At 43.2% G+C, this 20,537-nt stretch overlaps 1 protein-coding gene across 3 annotated transcripts in view; it reads right to left on the bottom strand.

The window, feature by feature from the left end:
• cabin1 (calcineurin binding protein 1) overlaps positions 1–20,537 on the bottom strand; it is a 528,604-nt gene that overhangs the window by 133,520 nt on the left and 374,547 nt on the right. For all 3 annotated transcript variants that reach the window (XM_078553837.1, XM_078553836.1, XM_078553835.1), the window contains exons 30-31: positions 3,010–3,106; positions 1,685–2,326 (exon numbers count right to left, since the gene is read on the bottom strand). In XM_078553837.1, coding sequence (XP_078409963.1) covers positions 1,685–2,326; positions 3,010–3,106 — 739 coding nt within the window. The remainder of the gene's footprint in view (positions 1–1,684; positions 2,327–3,009; positions 3,107–20,537) is intronic.

A 20,537-nucleotide genomic window follows, 5' to 3' on the forward strand; every position in this document is an offset into this window, starting at 1 on the left:
AGCACTTTCCAAACCCATGAAATCTACCACTAGAAGGACAAGGGCAGCAGACACATGGGAATACCACCACCTGGAAGTTCCCCTCAAGGCCATTCATCAACCTGACTTGGAACTATATCGCCATTCCTTCACGGTCATTGGGTCAAAATGCTGAAACGCCCTCCCTAACAGCGTTGTGGGCGTACCTGTATCACAGGGACTGCAGCGGTTCAAGAAGGTGGCTCTGCACCACCTTCTCGAGGGAAATTAGGGATAGGCAACAAATGCTGGCGTGGCCAGGGACGCCCAACATCCCATGAATGAATAAATAAGAGGTAAGATGTGAAAAAAAAAACTGAAACTCAACCCAACCACTTCTGGGTTTAACAAAAGCAGGATAAAAGACTGGCATCAACCCCCATCCAAGGAGGCAGGTAAGTCAATTAAATATTATAATGAGGCTATGTGTCTCCAATTTAACCTATTTTTCAGCTACAACCCTGGCAGTCTGAGTTTCCTAGCCCTTGGGAATCATGGCAGAGAAAGGGAGGCAAGGGTAAAAGATAAGCATCTTTACACATCCAAAAGCTGGAGTGCTTCCTTCTAGTCCATTCAGCTTACCTTCTTCCCTGCCCACCATCAGAAATATACATTTCCCCCTGCCGCCACCCCAGAAATAAAGGCTACCATTAACCAGGTCTCCTAGCTGCTCCAGGCCTGTGGCCTCCTTGACAGTGTTCCTTGCCTGGTAGGGTGCCGAGCCTGTTAATCAGGCTGGCTTCTGCAGGGAGAGCCTATTGAACGGCAAAGATGCACACTGTCATGAAACCATCCCATCATAACTCCTTTACTCCAGTAAATATCAGGGCCCATGTTAAAACTTCGGAAACGTTGCTTGGTGAAATATTCACAATCCATTCAACAGAAAGCTGTATTTTTGTATCCTATTCCATTCACACATATTACACAACAGTCCACTGATGAAAGAAAAATATCTCACCAATGTCTTTATAGGCAGGCCTAGAAAAAAAATACATTTTACTTCTCTCACTTGGGTATACTGGAAAGTTTACAAATTTGTTGCCTTTTCTCTGATGAGGCAATTTGCTCTCAGCGAGCATTAGAGGATATGAAATCGTAGGCTACCTTCCATATGAGCATAGGTCAGTTCTTTATGCAAAGCTAATATCACCTCACATGAAATGTATTTACTTCCTGGGAAATTACTGCACAAATACACATCTTGACCACCCTGCCATCCCAGTTGTGGAGTGCAAAATCTCCTTCACTTCTACCTGGTGAGGAATCAGTCAGCTTATTAACCAACTCTCCTTTTCCTCAACTTCATCAGGGACACTCAACTGGCCCCCAGACGCCCTATTCCTCCTTTTGTTCACTTTGATGTAAATAAGACTTTTTAATAAGTTACATATACACATCCTAGCACAATGCCACTGTAATGCTAAGCCATGCAGCACAGCAAGCAATGTGATAAACCAGGCTGTCAAAATTTATGAAGATTTACAGCACAATCAAGTGTATCTGTACAAGGAGCTTAATACTGGGACACCTTACCAGGAGCGATCTGTTGATTTCACTCTGGAGGAGTTAGAGTTCTTTAGTATACATTTTAATTGATCATTTTTAAATAATGTTAAATACTTCTCTTAAGAACTAAGTTTAAAACATAAGAATGTTACTATACCTGTTTAATTAGCATGTAGGTCTCCGACATGATTTTTTCAATCTTTCCAAGATCAACAGTCATAACCTTTTGACCTTGCTGCCAGACCCTGTATGCATCTAACAGCAGTGTTTTCCCAGATTCTGTGTCATCTATCAGTTTTCTCTTCCTGCCTGTTTTTCTGACCACTTGACTGGCCATGACATGTGACGTTCCTGTTGATCCCTGCTGCTTTGAGCTGATGCTCAACTCTTCCAAAGACAGTTCAGCAGGTTTGCATTCAGGACTCTTCCCTTCAATGGCACCAACAGTTTTGTTGTGTTCTGTTTCCAAGCCACTGGGAGGTTTGAATGAAAAATCCAATTTTCCCTGTTCAACGGAGCCATCAAGTTCCATTGGTTCCTCTATGCCAATGCATGCTTTGCTAATGTCACCCAATGCTGCATCATTTTTGTCCCCTTGCTCCATGTTCATAGCCTGTAGGGACTGGCCTCTTGGAATATCCTTCACCCCATTTTCTGTATTTCTTGAAGGCCCATCAGAGTTGGTGAGCTTCTTGGCTACAACACCCTTGTGCTCCTCAGCAGTGGGTTTGGTTGAAACATCTGTTGTCATCTCCCCCATTGGAGAACCTGAAGATTTTGGAATCTGGTCTTCAGAAATCTAAGCAGTAAGATAGAACAATGGAGGTAAACATTTGTTATATGGATCCAGTTAACCATCAAACACTTGGACTTGATGCCTTTCCCTTTCTTGGAACAGCAAATACTTCCCTTTCTCCTCAACAAATCTGCATCCACCTTTTTAAAAACACTGCAGACATTCATAGCCTCAAGTCTGTGCGGGTTAGGAACAGACTCTCTACTTTCTTTCTAGGTATTAAATCATTTGCTCTTTAATCACATGGTTGTCACCTTAAATCTTCTACTCCAACACTCCTACCACTACCAGGAACAATTGCCTTCTTAGTGCACTTATTGAAAACCGGCTTCTGACAGCATGGGATTCCAACCAGTTGTTAAAGGAGAGTTCACTCCACCCCATCAGAACCACAACTGCTTTGAATAGGTCACAGAGTTGCATCAGCAAGCTTAAAAAGCATCAGAAATAAAAGCACAACTTAAAAAAAACCAAAAAACAATCAGATGTTAGCACCCTGATAGCACAGCTTTGACATTTATACCAAGTTCCCAACCAATCTTTCTGGAGGTGTTACTTCTACCAGGAGAGGGAGAAAACAAACTAGGTTGGGGAGTACTGCTGGCCAGCCTTACATAGCATCCACTGGGGAAAACGCCCATCAAAATACCCCTGGCAATTAATGATTTAATAGTAAGTGCAATTACCCCAGATAATTCCTTCAAGTTGTCCTCAAGCACTTTTACTGTGAAAATTAACGCCCGCTTGGCAAGCACTTGACGATCCACATCACGCAAATACTTCCTGTGAGAAAAACCAGAGAGAAACACTATGACAACAGAATGCAATGCATCCAATTAATGGAACCACAGCGAACGAACTTCTTTATGAACCACTTCCTTTATAACGGCTGAAGTCAAATTTCAATCAAATTCCACAAAAGAAAAAAAATCACGTCTCTCATCTGAATGTCTGCAAATATTCCAGATTTTGTTTATGTTTCAGTGTGAAGATGCTCAAAGTCAGTAAAACCAGTTGGACATTAACTATAGTGATTCAAAGGCCATGTCATCAATTTGTTCAGTCGTAATGTCTTATTCAAGACTTGGGGGCTGGAAATATTGAGTTACAACATAGTTTCGATCATTGGGACCCAAGAACGAACCCAGCAAAGGGTGAAAGTCTCTTTTCTCTGAAAGTCCTGTTTACCCATCACCCTTGTGCTCACTGATCTATATTGTTGCCCAGTTCACTACACCAGAATATGAAAATTCTCATTCTCATATTCAAATCTCTCCATGGCTTTGCCCTTTCCCATCTCTGTAACATTCAACCTTCGGAGAACACCACTTATCAACTCTTCGCATTTCCCCTTCCTTTTGCCCCATCACTGGTGGTCGTGCCTTCATCTGTCCAGGCGCTAAGCTCTGGAATTTCCTTCCAAAACTTCTCTACTTTTCTCTCCTCCTTTAGAGGATCCTTGAAACCGGACTCTTTGACCAAACCTTTAGTCACCTGTCTTAATATCGCCTTCTTTGGCTTGCTGTCAATTTGTGTCTGATTACGTTCTCGTGAAGCAACTTAGGATATTATACTACATTAAATGCTTTATATGGGCTCAAGCTGTTGTTGTTAAATATAAATGCATCAATTTAAAAATTAGGGCAGTCTTTATCTTGTTTACTTGTATGTGAGCTAACTGCACAAAGGTAGGTTAATTCAACACAAACTGGGTAACAATCATGTCTCATTCAAGCCACAAAGACATTTTTAATACAATGTGGAAGGAATGAACTCTTCATTGCTATACCATGACTGAAATACGGCACACTCCAGATTACAATACATGGAAAAACGTTCCTGTCCCCAGCACCAAGATTCTTCAACTCTAAGTTATGCAAAGGAATTACTGATTTTTAAATTAAATACCTTTGAACAACTTACCTCCATGGTGGCTCATTGAGTAAGTCCATCAAATGTTTGGGTAATGAACCATACAGACCAGGAAAGCTCTTAGTCTGTGTTCATTTAGCTTGGGCTGACAAAAGACTAAAAGCTTCATTGTCCCTGAATTAGGGAAAGGGAAAGAAGCCTAACTTTTGGTTTCTAAGCTGGAAATGGACATAAAAGTATGTGGATATTGAGTGGGAACAGAAGAATTGGTTCTCATTGCGCCCACCCCCAGCCCTGATCCCTCATCCCATGTATAACTGATGGGATTGTGTTCAGACAAGTGATCACTTGGATCATTGGAACTATAACTCAGCACTTTTAGATGAGGCAATCGGGGGAAAATTGAAAAAGAGATAAAATAGTATGATTGATTGGTAGACAGTTTCATTCCTTTAACTTTCACTACAGCATAAGATAAGAACACAATAACATATAGCTAGAAACCTTTTACTTGAATTCTTACCCACATTGTACATAGGAGAGGCCATTTAGCCTCTCAAGCCTGTTCTACCATTCAACTAGATCAGGGCTGATCATCAACCTCAACCCCATTTTTCCGCACTATTCCCATATCCTTTGATGTCATTAGTATCTAGAAATCTATCAATCTCTGCCTTGAACATACTTAACGACTGAGCTGCCACAGCCCTCTGGGGTATAGAAAGATTCACTACCCTCTGAGTGAAGAAATTCCTCCTTATCTCAGTCCTAAATAGTCCCCTGGTTCTAGAAGCCCTAGCCAGGGGAAACATTGTTTCTGCATCTACCCTGTCTAGCCCTTAAAGAATCTTGTAAGTTGAAATGAGATCATCTCTCATTCTTCTAAACTCCAGAGGATACAGGCCCAATCTCCTCAATATCTCCTCATGGGACAGTCCCACCATCCCAGGAATAGGTCTGGTGAACCTCCTCTGCACTCCCTCAATGGCAAGTCCCTCCTTCTTTAGGTAAGGGGACCAAAACTGTGCACAATACTCCAAGTGCGGTCTAACCAAGGTTCTATACAGTTGAAACAAGACATCTTCACTCCTGTACCCAAATCCTCTTGCGATAAAAGCCAAAATACCATTTGCTTCCTAATTGCTTGTTGCACCTACATGTTAGCTCTTAGTGACTTATGAATAAGGACACCAGGTCCCTTTGGGCATCAATGCTTTCCAATTTCTCACCATTTAAGAAATACTCTGCATCTCCATTCCTTCTACCAAAGTGGATAACCACAAACTTATCCACATTATACTCCAACTGCCATGTTCTTGCCCACACACTAAGCACGTTTAAACCCCCTTGAAGCCTCTTTGCATCCTCCTCACAACACACATTCCCGCCTAGTTTTGTGTCATCCATAAACTTGGAAATATTATATTTAGTTCCCACAACCAAATCATTGATATAGATTGTGGACAGCTGGGATCCAAGTGCTGATCCTTGCGACACCCCACTAGTCACAGCCTGCCAATCTGAGACTGACCCTTTTATTCCTACTCTGTTTTCTGTCCATTAACCAATCCTCAATCCGTGCCAGGGTATTACTTCTCATGCCATGTACTCTAATTTTGTTTCCTAACCTCTTGTGTAGGACCTTATCGAAAGCCTTCTGAACATCCAAATACACCACATCCAGTCGTTCCCCCTGATCTATTCTGCTAGTAACATCCTCAAAAAACTCCGACAGGTTTGTCAAACATGATCTCCCTTTCAAATATCCATGTTGACTCTGCCCCATCAGATCGTTATTTTCTAAGTGTCAAGTTATCACATTCTTTATAATAGATTTTAGTATTTTCCCTACTACTGACGTCAGGCTAACAGGTCTGTAGTTCCCCGTTTTTGTTCTCCCTCCTTTCTTAAACAGTGTAGTTACATATGCAGCCTTCCAATCTGCAGGCACCGTTCCAGAATCTATAGAATTTTGCAAAATTACCACCAATGCATCTACTACCTCTAATACCATCTCTTTCAACACTCTGGGATGTAGATCATCAGGTCCCAGGGATTTATCAACTTTCAGTTCCATTAATTTCTCTAATACTACTTTTTTACTAATATTAATTTACTTCAGTTCCTCATTTTGACGAGCCCCTTTTGGTTTTGCTATTATTTCTGGGAGATTTATTGTATTTTCCTCTCCTTGTGAAGACAGACCCAAGGTAGTATTTAACTTCTCTGTTATTTCCCAATGTTCCATTATAAATTCTTTGTTCTTGCTGATCTTTTCCTTTTTACGTACCTATGGAAGCTTAAACAGTTTTACAGTACATTTACAGGGCCACTCCTTCATCTGGTTGGGAGGGGTTACTTCAGCCTACTGATTACACTTCCAACCCTGGTGTCATCCCGAGATTGATCAACAGCTGGCATGATTGCAGAGCTAGCCAAACTGCATGAAGGCTGAGACTTGAAACCAACAGAATATGACCGATGCCCTATTCCATTGGTCCAGGCCATTTGGAGCATGCATTCTATCTTTTGAAGAAGGCAATCATTATTTCCTAAATATAGGGATGGGAATATTTGTTTGTTTGCAGCACTACTTTGTGTGATTTGGCACTTGAAGCAACATAAGTTGGCAATGGCCAAGGTTACACCAGTAGGAGCAATGTAATTTCCTGGATATTGGCTGGGGACTGGATGTGCACATCAGTTTACATCAAAGTCAGCTACCAACAACCCTACCTACTGAAACAAGCTTTGGCCAATTTATGACTGATGCTAGAGGAGGTAGTAAGAGTTCATCCAAGCCTGGTGTTTTTCCTGCAGTTTTGAGAGTCACTGTAGAAAGCATGTTACCTTAAATGAATCCACCTCGAGTTCCCTGTACTTGCATTTGTCTGTCTTGAACCAAACTTCGAAAATGGATGCACTGGAGATGTTCAGTATTAATAATAGATAGAATACCAGAAGAAGTGGCTTCAAATAGGTATATTGGCCTGTTTTCATCCTTCACTTTTTTTACTTTCTCATTTTTGAATTATGCACCTGTGTCTCTAGCTATGTGTTTCATTTCCCATGGGGTAATAGTTACCGAGACAAAGGTTTCTTTGGGTCAGCACCTTAAGTTAATTGACATTAGAATCATTCTATTTTAACAGATTTTAGAACATCTTTAGGCAAGGTTGTAACAAAAGGCCAGAATTCCTTTCCTTCAATATCTGTAAGAAACTTCACATGCAGAAAAATACAATAATGGAAGACAATAAAGAAAGTGTGTTGTTTACAGGAAAGATTCATGCTGTTTGGCATTAATTCTGAAGCCTGCCAACTTATGTGGCATGCTGCTATAAAGCTTGAGACAACCAGATTGAAGAGGATAACAAGGCTGCCATCCAAAGCAGTGGTCAAATGGCTCCAATTTGTTTTTTGACATTTACTAAAACCAATGATGTGAAAAACATGATGAATCTTTCAAAAAACATTATCACTACACCATAAAGAACTGAAAGCTTAAAAAAAAACTGGTAAACTCAAACTGTTTACCTTACATATGCCTTTTGCCTATAATAGAAGAAAGCTTGACTGGCCTATTTCAGATCTAGTCTGCAATACAAGAGGAAGAGTAGATCCAGTCAACAGCTTTTTTCCCCAAAAGGCCAAGTGTTTCAGGTTACTTCCTAACTTGAAACAATAGCTGATTCCAAACAAATGTAGGTTGAACAAATAAGGAAGCAGCAGCTGTTTTAAGCATTGAAAACAGATTTTTCTGATATTCAAATAAATATTTTTTGGTTCTTTTGTACCTCAGCCACATAGCCCATTAACTATTAGGAAAGCCAAATAATTGCAAGAACATTAGAATTTCATCAATAGTACCCTGTAAATAGCCTTATGATATTTCTACAAATCACCAGCAAAACAAAAGAAACAAATTAAAGATTGGGTGGGCCTTTCTGGCTCAGCTGTCCAGTGGGTCTTCCAGTCTTGTGAAGTCAATGGTCTTTTGGCTGGCTCGCCACATCCACCATGGCAGGATCCATCTCGCTGGGGCCAGAAACTCCCAGCCAACATTTATCAGAGTGATGATCAATTTAGGCTAAGATGCTTAGTACGTTAACAAATCAACACATTCGGCTGTCCTTTCTTACTAGTTACTGAACATCCAAATCCCAATCTATAGGTTCACTCAATTACAATACAGGAATATGAGAAAGGATGAGAACATGCCATTGGAGCTTATCCCTCTAGTACTCTGTCTTTCCCAACACAGCATCTAGTTGCATCCTAAACATACCAATGCATCTGCCTGAAATTATTACTCTAATTACTCCTTTTAAATTACTCATCATAAATTTATAATTAATTTTCTCTCGTTTAAACTTAAAATCCTTTAATCCTACATTCCTGGTTAATTTGAAGCTATTTTCAGGGTTTATCCCATCTGTTCCACTTAATATTTATACATCACATGAAGTTCCACATTAACCTCTTTCTTTTCAGGATCTAGAGCTTAAGCTTCTTTCATCTTTCGTGGCATCTCCTGCATAGATGGGATCGACCTTTTGGATTTACTCTGCATTCCTGGATTCTTTGGTTGCAGATATCGCTGTCAATTTATTGCCCATTCCTAGCTGCCCTAAGAAGGTGATGTTGGGCCACCTTCTTGAACTACTGCATGTGATGAAGCTATATTCTGTGTAGCAGCTTCATATAACTGACTGGTTTAGGTGGTCACTCCTGAGGGCAGTTTAGCTTCAGATTTCACACAGTAGAAGTCATCAGATTGAGTAAGGACAGGAAGTTTCCTTTCCTAAAGGACATCAGTGAACCAGTTGAGTTTATAATGATAATCTGACAGCTTCATGGTCACTTTAACTGGTACCAAATGTTAACTTCCAGAATTAAAAAGAAACTGCATTTAATTTCTCAAACTACTATAGTGTGACGAGAAATCAGCATCTCTGGGATTATTGGTTCACTGACATAGCCACTAAACTATGATAGCCATTTCAGGCATTTCTTTTGTGGCATGATAACTGGGTTTGCAAGGAGTACTGTAAAGAATTAGCTTGTAAATTAGCATTTCACTATTGGTATAGATTCAATCCAAGGGCAAAGTTTGCAATCTGCAGAGCAATATCATTCTTATATCGTCTCTTTTGCACACTGATGTTAATGCAGTGCTGTCAGAAATTTGGTGCATCATCCAGATTACATCAGTTGCCAACAGGGTACCATACAGCTAGTTTCTAGCACAGGAGATTTACAGTCGGATAAATTATGGTGCTCCAAAATTTCAATATAGAGTGAGACATTTCAATGTATATATAAAATGTGAGCTCAGGAAAACTAGCTGTCCAGCTAGCCAAGTATAAGTATTAAGGGATGTGATAACTAGACACTTGGAAAATAACGATATGATTGGGCAGAGTTAACATGTATTCATGAAAAGAGAATCATGGACAGGATCTTTAGGTCGGCGAGCGGGGCAGGGGGGCCTGCTCGCCGACGTGTAAAATGACATGGGATGATGCCGGGTGGAACTCCCGACGTCACCCCACATCATTTCAATTTTCAGGTTGGGGGGGTGGGGCCGCTGCCGAATCAGCTGTGCACCCGCTGACCTGTCAACTGCCTATTGAGGCCATTTAAAAAGTACTTTATATAATTAATGGACTTGCCCGTCCAACCTTAGGGTTGGCGGGCAGGCTGGGAGCCCAGACGGGCTTAAGAAAAAGCATGAAACCTCATCCACGGGATGAGGTTTCATGAGGGTTTTTAAATATTTAATAAAGGTTTAACTAAAAGTGATGGACATGTCATAACTCATTTGGCAGTGTCACATGAGGGGACATGTCAGGGAGATTTTGTTTTTGTCTCTAACATTTTTAAATTTGGAGCCAATCTCCCTGAGGCAGCACTTAGCCTCAGAAAGATCAATGCGCTTTTTCATGTGCATGTGCGAAAGAGCGCACTCTCGGCTGAGGGAACCCCCCCGCCCCCGCGCCCGCACAGGGAGTGCATAGCGCTTCCTGGCGGACGCCAATTAAGGCCCGCCCACGTAAAATGGCAGCACGCCCCCAATCAGGGGCGCCGATCGGAGGCGCGCCTGCCCACACCCGCTCCTGCACTTCCCCTCCGACGGGGAGGGGGGGAATTTTTTTTCCCATGTTTGACAAACCTGTTGGAGTTTTTTTTTTTAAGGATGTTACTCGCAGCATAGATAAAGGAGGACCAGTGGATGTGGTGTATTTGGATTTTCAAAAAGCTTTTGATATGGTCCCAAACAGGAGCACATGGGATTGAAAGGTAATATACTGGCATGAATTGAGAATTGGTTAACAGACAGAAAACAGAGAATAGGGATAAACGGGCCATTCTCAGGATGGCAGGCTTTTCCTAGTGGAGTATCGCAAGGATCAGTGCTGGGGCCACACCTGTTATCAATCAATACGAATGATTTGGATATGGGGGCTAAATGTATTAGTCCATCCATTTTCACACCGATTCTCCTGGTGAAGGTCGCGGTGGCACTAAGCTGAGCAGGGCCAACCAGACTTCCCTTTCCTCAGCCACAGATTCCAGCTCCGCCTGGGGGATTCCCAGGCCAGCCGAGAGGTGTAATTCGTCCAGCATGTCCTGGGTTGGCCTCGAGGTCTCAACCCAGTGGTCCAGTCCAGCTCCAGCAGGGCCTACCAGGGGGCATCCTTATCAGATGCCCAACAACTTCAACTGGCCCTCTTGATCCGGAGGAACAGCAACTCTACTTCGTGGCTCTCCCGGATTGCCGAACTCCTCACCCTGTCCCGGAGAGAACGCCCAGCAACCCTGCGGAGAAACCTCATTTTTGCCGCTTGTACCCGCAATCCTAGCCTTTTGGTCATTACCCACAGTTCATGACCATAGGTAAGGATGGGAACGTAGATAGGCCGGTAAACCGAGAGCTTTGTCCTAAAACTCAGATCCTGCTTCACTACCACTGACTGTTAGAGTGCCTACAAAACTACAGCCGCCACACTGATCCACTGGTCAATCTCACGTTTCCCCCGTGTCACCACTCGCAAACAAGATCCCGAGGTACTTGAACTCCTCCACTAAGGGAAGCTGTTCTCCACTCACCTGGAAAGAGCAACCCACTCTTTTCCAGGAGAGAACCACAAACTCAGATTTGGAGGTGCTGATCCATATCCCAGCCGTGTCACACTCGGCAGTGAAATGCTCAAGTGTGCGCTGGAGATCACAGTCAGATGAGGCAAGCAGCACAACATCATCTGCAAACAGCAGAGATGCCACCCATAAGCCCCCAAACTGGATACTCTCCGTAGCTCAGCTGCGCCTTGATATCCTGTCCATGAAAATCACAAACAGAAGTGGAGACACGACCCACCCTTGGCGGAGTCCAATGCCGACCTTGAACAAATTCAACTTAATACAACGAATGCGGGCACAACTCTCACTCCGCGAATAGAGGAACCTGATAGCATGCAGAAGCAATACCGTCACTTCATATTCCCGCAGCACCTCCCACAAAATATCCTGAGGAACACGGTCATATGTCTTCTCCAGGTCTACAAAACAGGTAGACCAGATTAGCAAACTCCCACGAACCCTCAAACATCCACGAGGGGGCAAAAAAATGGTCCACTGTTCGACGGCCGGAGTGGAACCCACATTGTTCCTCCTGAATCTGGGGTTCCATTACTGGACAAAGTCTCCTCTCCAGCACTCTGGTATAGGCTTTCCCAGGGAAGCTGAGGAGTGCGATCCCTCTATAATTGGAATAAACCCTCTGTTCCCCTTTCTTAAAGATGAGGACCACCACCTCAGTTTGCCAATCCAGCAGTACTGACCCGCCTTCCACGCAACATTGAAGAGAGCATTATCCACGACACCCCAACATTGTCCAACGCCTTCAACATCTCCAGGCAGATCCCGTCCACCCCTGCTGTCTTACGGCCACAGGGGCCCTTGACCTCTGCAGCGACCTCAGCAACAGTGATAGACCTGATCACACCAGAGGGGTTCTGACATTGCCTCCTGTAAGAAGGGCATGTCCACTAGGTTGAGGAGTTCCTCAAAGTGCTCCTTCCACCTCTCGACAATCTCCCCAGTTGTGGTCAACATTTCCCTACCCTTGCTGACAGCAGCTTGGGCGACATCCCGCCGACCCCTCCTAAGCAGCCAAATGGTTTGCCAGATCAACTTTGATGCCGTTCGATAGTCAATTTCCATGGCCTCTCCAAACTCCTCCCAAGCCTGAGCTTTCACATTAGCGACCGGTGCTGCTGTAGCCATCCTGGCCTGCCAGTACCTCTCAACCGAATCAGGAGACCTATCCACGAGCATTGCCTGGAAGGCCTGCTCCTTCAATTTGACAGTCTCCCTCACCACTGGTGTCCATCAGCGGGTCCTAGGGTTGCCTCCACGACAGGCACCAACCACCTTCAAGCCACAGCTTTTCACGGCCGCATCAACGATTGAGGTCTTGAACATGGTCCATTCGGACTCGATGTCCTTGACCTCACCCGGGACGTGGGAGTTGAAATCATGTCGCAGAAACTGCCAGACATTCCCAGGTGACCCTCACAGCACATTTTGGCCTCCCGTGACTGTCCGACCCACATCCCGTGCACCGAATCCAACTCACCCCCCAGTGGTGATAAGTTGACAGCTCCACCCCTCTCTTTACCCAAGTGTCTAGAACATATGACCTTAGGTCCGATGACGCGACTATAAAGTCGATCACTGGCCTTCGACCCAAGGTGCTCTGGTACCAGGTACCCGTATGAGCATCCTTATGTTCGAACGCGGTGTTCGTTATGGAAAACCCATAACTAGCACAGAAGTCCAAAAACAACTCACAACTCGGGTTCAGATCAGGGAGGCCGTTCCACCCAAGCACCCCTCTCCAGGTGTCCCCACGTGAGCGCTGAAGTCCCCCAGTCAGACGACAGAGTCGGTAGGTGGCACCCTATCGAGCACCAATCCCACCGTCTCTAAGGAGGCAGAGTACTTCGAGCTGCTGTTTGGCGCACAAATGCAAACAACAGTCAAAGGTTTCCTCTCTGAGACCCGAAGCCTCATTGAGGCAACCCTCTCGTCCACTGGGGCAAACTCCAACTGTGTGGCATCCAGCCAGGGGTTGGAGAGTATCCCCACATCCGCTCGGGGCCTCTCACAGGGGGCCACTCCGGAATAGGAGAGAGACCACCCTCAATCGAGAAGTTTGGTTCCAGAGCCAACACTATGTATGGAGCTGAGACCAACTGTATCTAGTCGGCCCTCTCCACCAGCTCCGGCTCTTTCCCCACCAGTGAGGTGACATTCCACATCCCAAGAGCCAGTTTCCATTGCCAAGGTCTAGATATCTGTCCCACTCTTGCTCACTGCCATACTGGCATCACACCCGACCACCATTCTTTGCCTTGCGGGTGGTGGGCCCATAAGGCAGCTCCACGAAGCCATTTCGAGCTGAACCCAGCCAGGTTACATGGGCGGCCCAGCCACCAGGCACTCGCCAGCGAACACCTAGACCTGGCTCCAGGGGTGGGTCCCGGTATCCCTGTTCTGGGCGAGGTTCTCTGTGTTATTTCTAGAACCAAAACAGGGGTCTTTGGTGGGTCACTCTTTGTCTGGAACCTCACCTTGGACCTGTTCACCGAGGGAGACCCTCCAGACGACATAGCTCCAAGGTTCACTGGATCACACAAGCCCCCCCCCCCCCCACCCCATCACAACAAGGTTATGATCCTCAAAAGGGGACTAAATGTAATATTTCCAAATTTGCTGATGATGCAAAATTAGGTGGGAATGTAAGTTGCGAGGAGAATACAAGAAGGTTTCCAAGGGGACTTGGACAGACTAAGTGAGTGGGCAAGAACATGGCAAATGGAATATAATGTGAATAAATGTTAAGTTATCCACTTTGGTAAAACTAACAGAGTATCTCTTAATTGTGAGAGGTTTGGAAGTGTTGATGTCCAAAGGGACCTGGGTGTCCTTGTTCATGAGTCACTAAAAGCTAGCATTCAGGTGCAACAAGCAATTGGGATGGCAAATGGTATGTCGACCTTAGTCATGAGGGGATGAGTGTACAGGAGTAAAGATATCTTGCTGCAATTGTATAGAGCCTTGGTGAGACCACAGATAGAGCATCGTGTGCAGTTTTGGGTCTCCGTACCTAAGGAAGGATATACTTGCCATAGAGGGAATGCAACAGAGGTTTACCAGACTAATCCCTGGGGTAGTGGGATTGTCTTATGAAGAGAGATTGAGGAAACTGGACCTGCATTCTCTAGAGTTTAAAGATGAGAGGTGATCCCATTGTAACTTACGGGGTGTGACAGGGTGGATGTAGATAGGATGCTTCCCCTGGCTGGTGAGTCTAGAACCAGGGGACACATTAGAATAAGGGACAGGCCATTTAGGACTGAGATGAGGAGGAATATCTTCCTTCACTCAGAGTGGCGTATTCTCTACCCCAGGAAGGTTGTGGAAGCACAATCATTGAGCATGTTCAAGACAGAAATCGATAGATTTCTGGATACTAATGACATCAAGGGATATGGGGATAGTGCGGGAATGTGGCATTGAGGTAAATGATCAGCCAAGATCTAACTGAATGGTGGAGCAGGCTCGACCAGCCAAATGGCCTACTCCTATGGTCCTAAGTAACAGCCAAAGGTATACTGTTAATAAGAGCCTTCACTTCCCCGTGTTGCTCTAGTATCTTGGAACAAATAGTTGTTTAATGCTGCTCTTTCCTCTCTTTGACCAGAGATTTGAAACTGGCACACAACCAATTCATGCTAATGTTAGCAATTTTATAGCTTAACAATCACTTGTTACAGGCTGTGAGAACCACAGGAAATGTAAAGGAAAAGAGCAAAGAGGACTGAAGAAGTGTGCAAAGGATTATCGACCACTATATGGGGGAACTAGTGCTAGGAGACCTGATGAACACAAAACAATTATATCTGTATGGGCTCAATGACTGAAATTTGGCAAAATTTCAACCAATTTCAAAAATATGAAAATTGATCCTTCAGTGTGCAACTAGTTTTGTTTATAGACAATAGACTAAGACAAGCAAACTTGAATCATATCACTCCTCACAGAAGTAGTTTGAGACTAGTATATGATAAAGCAGAAGTCCAAAGAACACTTTTAGGTCTGTTGCAATTACACATTTCCCGATGCTGTAACTTTTTGTAAATTGGCTCTTGGCTAGTTAAAGGTGCTGAAAATGGGCCTAGGCTCAAAAACCAGTGCTGTGTTGTCACAGGACAGCTGGCATCTGGGAAATTGGGTGCTAGAAAGTCAGTACCTTCAGAAAGGCAAGGTGACAATTGGTATGGTGGGCCTGGAGATGAAAGTTATATACCACAGCGAGATGGTTGAGTGGCCAGCAACTACATCAGCATCAGCGCATTCAACATTATAATGGGGCAAATTTGCTGATCTTTAGAGATTGATCAGTAAAAGGGACTATTAAGTAAAATTTCCCCATTTAAAATCTCCATTCATTCATGTAATCTGTCCGATGCACTGGGGTAAAAACATCCCCAGGCAGCTGGATAGCTGAAGGAGAAATTAGATACTACAATAAAGGTCACTACCTGTGAAATAGACTACAAGTGAGTTTTGTTTTCTCATGCTGAAAAACAAAGAGGATCCCCCAGATTTGGTCTTTAGATCGCGACTTCAAAAGCACAGGTACATGATGTGTATGTAAATAAATACATATCAAATGAGGAAAGAACAGCAGCAACACAGCTTCAAACAGGATTCACAGTGAACTCTAAATGGCAATTTCTTTCCCTAAACAGAACTAAAGCACTCAGGGAGATAGCACAAAGATCACTTAGGATACTGGACTGGCACACTGTCCTTTCGTCCAGTAAGTTGGGGCAATGAATTCAAGCCAAAATCCCAGAGATGAAAGTCTCTTCTCTAATTTCCAGTTCAAATTTATTAAGTGAAATAAATTTAAATAATCCCAATCTAGCTGCTAAACAGCTCATCACCAACACACAAACTGGGACTGCATTTACAGCCTTGTACAAATGTCACCGGGGTATCTGTCATAGAAAGCACCAATGCCACATCAGCACAATAGGCTGATTCTTCTAGGGTTGGAACAGCTACCAAGGTAAACTGTTGAATCAAATAAGGCAGGTCTTCATTAGTGAAACTTAACAAATCAGTGAGAGTTCAGAAACATTACATTAAGGCAACAGAACTGGTGCAAAATCCATTTACAGCTGAGGTTTTCAACCTCTACAGGTCAGTAGAGAAATCAGTACTTCCATTTGCTCTAATGTGTTAGAAAGTGACCATTTTCTCTTTTACTTAATATAAGCAGACGCGCAGAGAAACAAAGGGCAGGGTTTTTGGGCAGGTGCGACCGGCGGGGAAACGGTCCACTGCCCGTGATTGGTCCCCGACTGCGATTTCATGCTGGCTAGCCAATTAACAGCCAGCCAGCGAGAAGATCAGCACTGCCGGGGTGGGGTGGGAGGCGTACAAGTGTAAAAGTCTGCGCATGCACAGGAGAGCGCGCACTGAAAGCTCTCTGAAGGCAGGGAACTGCCTCAGGGAGCCGAAGAATGTTAAAATCAAAAATAAAGATCCTGAAAATGTGAAAAATATGTCCCCACATAGGACTCACTCACGTGAACATAAACGTAACAAAAATTATGTCACAATTTTTTTTTGATCCAAAGGCCGCCTGGCCGATTCACCCGCCCACCAACTGTAAGGTTGGGTGGGCAGCAAAAAATAGCTTTAAACTAATTGATTAATGGTCTTAATAGGCTTCTTAATTATTAGCACGCACCTGCCGGCCAAAATATCACATGAAGGCGCAATGACGTCTGGACGCTCGCCCGATGGCATCGCGCGCTATTTTACACCTGATCAGGTCAGGCCCGCGCCCGCCCGCGGGACGTAAAACCCTGCCCAAAATAATTTTGCGCCATGGGTGCAGATCCAATTTCAGGAACTGACTCAGATCTGAGATCACATCCCCTTCAAATAGTCCCCTTGCACTCTATTGATCATGGAATAGCGTGGATACTGCTAAAATGTAGCCTATCAGATAGCAGTGACACAAGGAAAGCTGTCAAATGCCCTCAAAACTTTTGGCATGTGCTGTCTTACTATATCTGCTCCTATTGCTTCGAAACATGCTTGAATGTTATACTTGAGCTACACTGCTCATCAAAACTTCCCTGTGACTAGTTCTGTAAGCAATATCCTGTTTTGTTTATCCCTCAAACTATGCTCCCTTTGCTTTTACACCAGCTTCATTCGTGTGAAATATCACGTGTGAATCCAGTAAAATTTGCATAGTTTCTATTTATTGCTGCTTAACAAGTATAAAAAAAAACACATTAATGCCAAGTCAGCACATTAACGTACAATGTTTTTCAGTCTTCAAAATACAGGCAAAACCTAGCAGCCATTACAGGTTACCCCTGCACAGCCAAACAAGTTGATTGGGTAAATAGACTGAAAGGTGTGGTGATAAATAAACAGGGGGAAAAATTTAAAGAAATGATTCAGTATGTTCAACAAAAATACATTTCATTAAAATAATAAAAGTTCACCAAGAGTAATCCATCCATGGCTTATTATGGAAGTTAAGGACAGTATTAAATTAAAAGAAGAGGCTTATAATAATGCAAAGAATGATAGTAAGCTGAGGATTGGGAAAGATTTAGGAAACAGCAAGGGTGGCCAAAAGGTTGATAAAAAAGGGAAAGAAATAGAATGAGAATGAACTAGCCAGGAAGGTAAAAGCTATTACAGTTTTGTTTTTTTAAGTATATAAAAAGGAGATAAAGTAAACATTGGTCTCTTCAAGGCAGAGACATGAGAAATTATCATGGGGAATGAGGAAATGGCAGACATTGAACAAATATTTTGCATCTGTCTTCACAACAAAAGATACAAATTCCAAACCAGAAAGACAGAGCAATCAATGGCTCTTAAGGTTAAACAACTCAAAGTAAGCCAATATCAACAGTGAAAAGGTATTCAAGAAAAGTAAGCAACTAAAAGCCAACAGAACTTCAGGACCTGATAGCCTACATCCTAGGATTCAAAAAGAGGTAACTGCAGAGATAATGGATGTACTGGTGATGATTTTTCAAAATTCTCTAGATTCTAGAACAGTCCCATTGGAGTGGACATTGCTATTCAAGAAAGGAGAAAGAAAACAGAAAACTACAGGTCAATTAGCCTGACATCATTAATTGGGAAAATGTTGGAAGCTATTATTAAGTCTTAACAATGCACTTAGAAAATCATAGTATGATCAGAGTCAACGTGTTTTTACGAAAGTGAAATCACATTTGACAAATTTATTGGAGTTTTTTGAGGATTTAACTAGTAGACTATATAAAGGGAACCAGGGGATCCTTTATACTTGCATTTTCAAAAGGCATTCGATAAGGTGCCACACGAAGGTCAATAGATAACAAGATCGGGACTCAGAGTTTGGTTTAAGATTTTAGCATAGATGGAGGATTGGTCAATGGACTGGAAGCAGAAAGTAGAAATATATGGGTATTTTCAAGTTGACGGGCTGTGACTAGTGGAGTGTTGCAAGGATCAGTGCTGGGGCCTCAGCTATTTACAATCTATATCAATGACTTAGACACGTTACTCTTGATCTCTTTGTCTACGTTTGCTGATGATACGAAGCTAGGTGGGAATGTAAGCTATGAAGAGGACACAAAGAGGCTGAAAAGAGACACAGGTTAAGTGAGTGGGCAACAAGGTGGGAGATGGAGGATAATATGGAGAAGTATGCAGTTATTCACTTTAGTAATAAAACAATATTTTTTAGAAAGCAAGGAACTTCTAAATGTTTATTTTCAGAGAAGTGATGTACTCATATAAGGAACACAAATTAGTATGCAAGTAGAGCAAGCAATTAGGAAGCAAATAGCATTTGGCCTTTATTGCAAGGGGATTGGAGTACAAAAATAAACAGGTACTGCTACAATTTTACAGGGTTTTGGTAGGCCGCATCTGGAGACCACACCAAAATAGTGTGCGCAGTTTTGGTTTCCATAATCCAAGGAAGGATATTCTGGCCGTGGAGGGAGTGCAATGAAGGTTCACTATTGGTTTCTGAGATGCAAGGGTTCTCCTAGGGTGAGAGGTTGAGTGAATTGGGCCTGTACTCTCTGGAGTCTAGAAGAATGAGAGCTGATCTCATTGAAACATACAAGATTCTGAAGGGGCTTGACAGGTAGACACAGAGGTTGTTACCCCTGGTCAGAGAATCTAAAACACGGGGGCACAGTCTCAGGATAAGGGGCTAATCATTTAGGATTGAGATGAGGAGAAATTTCTTCACTAAAGGGTTGAGAGATTTTAGAATTCTCTACCCTATAGGGTTGCAGATGCTCCATCGTTGACTTTTGATCTCTCAGGGAATCAGATCAGCCATGATCACAGTGAATGGTGCAGCAGGCTTGAAGGCCATATGATCTACTCCTGCTCCTAACTTTCAATGGTTTTATGTTCAAACCCATAGCAATTTGGTTGACTCTTAAGTGCCCTCTGAAATGACCTAGCAAACATGGCTTGTGAAGCCCCCGGATAGGTAGAAAATCTGGACTGAATATTTGTGTATTTCACGTATCTTTGAAAGATGGCCAACACTAGGCGAGATGAAGTGTAGTTCAAGCCATAAACTGTTTTTTATTCCACAGAAAGGTGAAATGTACAGAACAATAGGTAGGGTCAGAGCCTCAAGCTTATTTTATAAAACCTATATTCATGTAGGAATGCTGAATAAAGAAGGTGTGAGGCTATCCCCTACTTTAGGCCAACATAAACTTTAAAAAGAGATACTCCATATAATTTTGCATATTGTCATTGCAAAAGATTTCTAGCAATGGGAGTCGGTCCTGAACCTTTCGTGATGATAGGCTGGGCAGTGAAGCTATGGGTCAAACCTACTTGGGTGTAGCCTGCCCCTTCACCACAAAATTACCATGATGCAAAGCTTAAAAAATATAGGTATTTAACTTTCTGGAAGGTATTTTCACAAGCCCCATTACCTAGGTCCATCTAGCTTTTGTCTGACTTTTTACAGTTATCAGCTCAGTATTAGCATTCTCACCTCTGAATCAGAAGGTTGTGGGATTTCAAATCCCACTTCAGAAACTTAAGCTCATAATCTAGGCTGACACCAAGGAAGTGTTGGACTTCCTTCAACTGAGACATTAAATCAAGGCTCTGCTGACCCTCTCACATGGGCATAGATGATGTTACAGTACTATTCAAAAGAGCGGGGAGGGGGGTCTCCCAATCTCCTGGTCATTAATTA

This window comes from Cetorhinus maximus, chromosome 12 (genome assembly GCF_964194155.1).
Source record: "Cetorhinus maximus chromosome 12, sCetMax3.hap1.1, whole genome shotgun sequence".
Classification (NCBI taxonomy): Eukaryota; Metazoa; Chordata; class Chondrichthyes; order Lamniformes; family Cetorhinidae; genus Cetorhinus; species Cetorhinus maximus.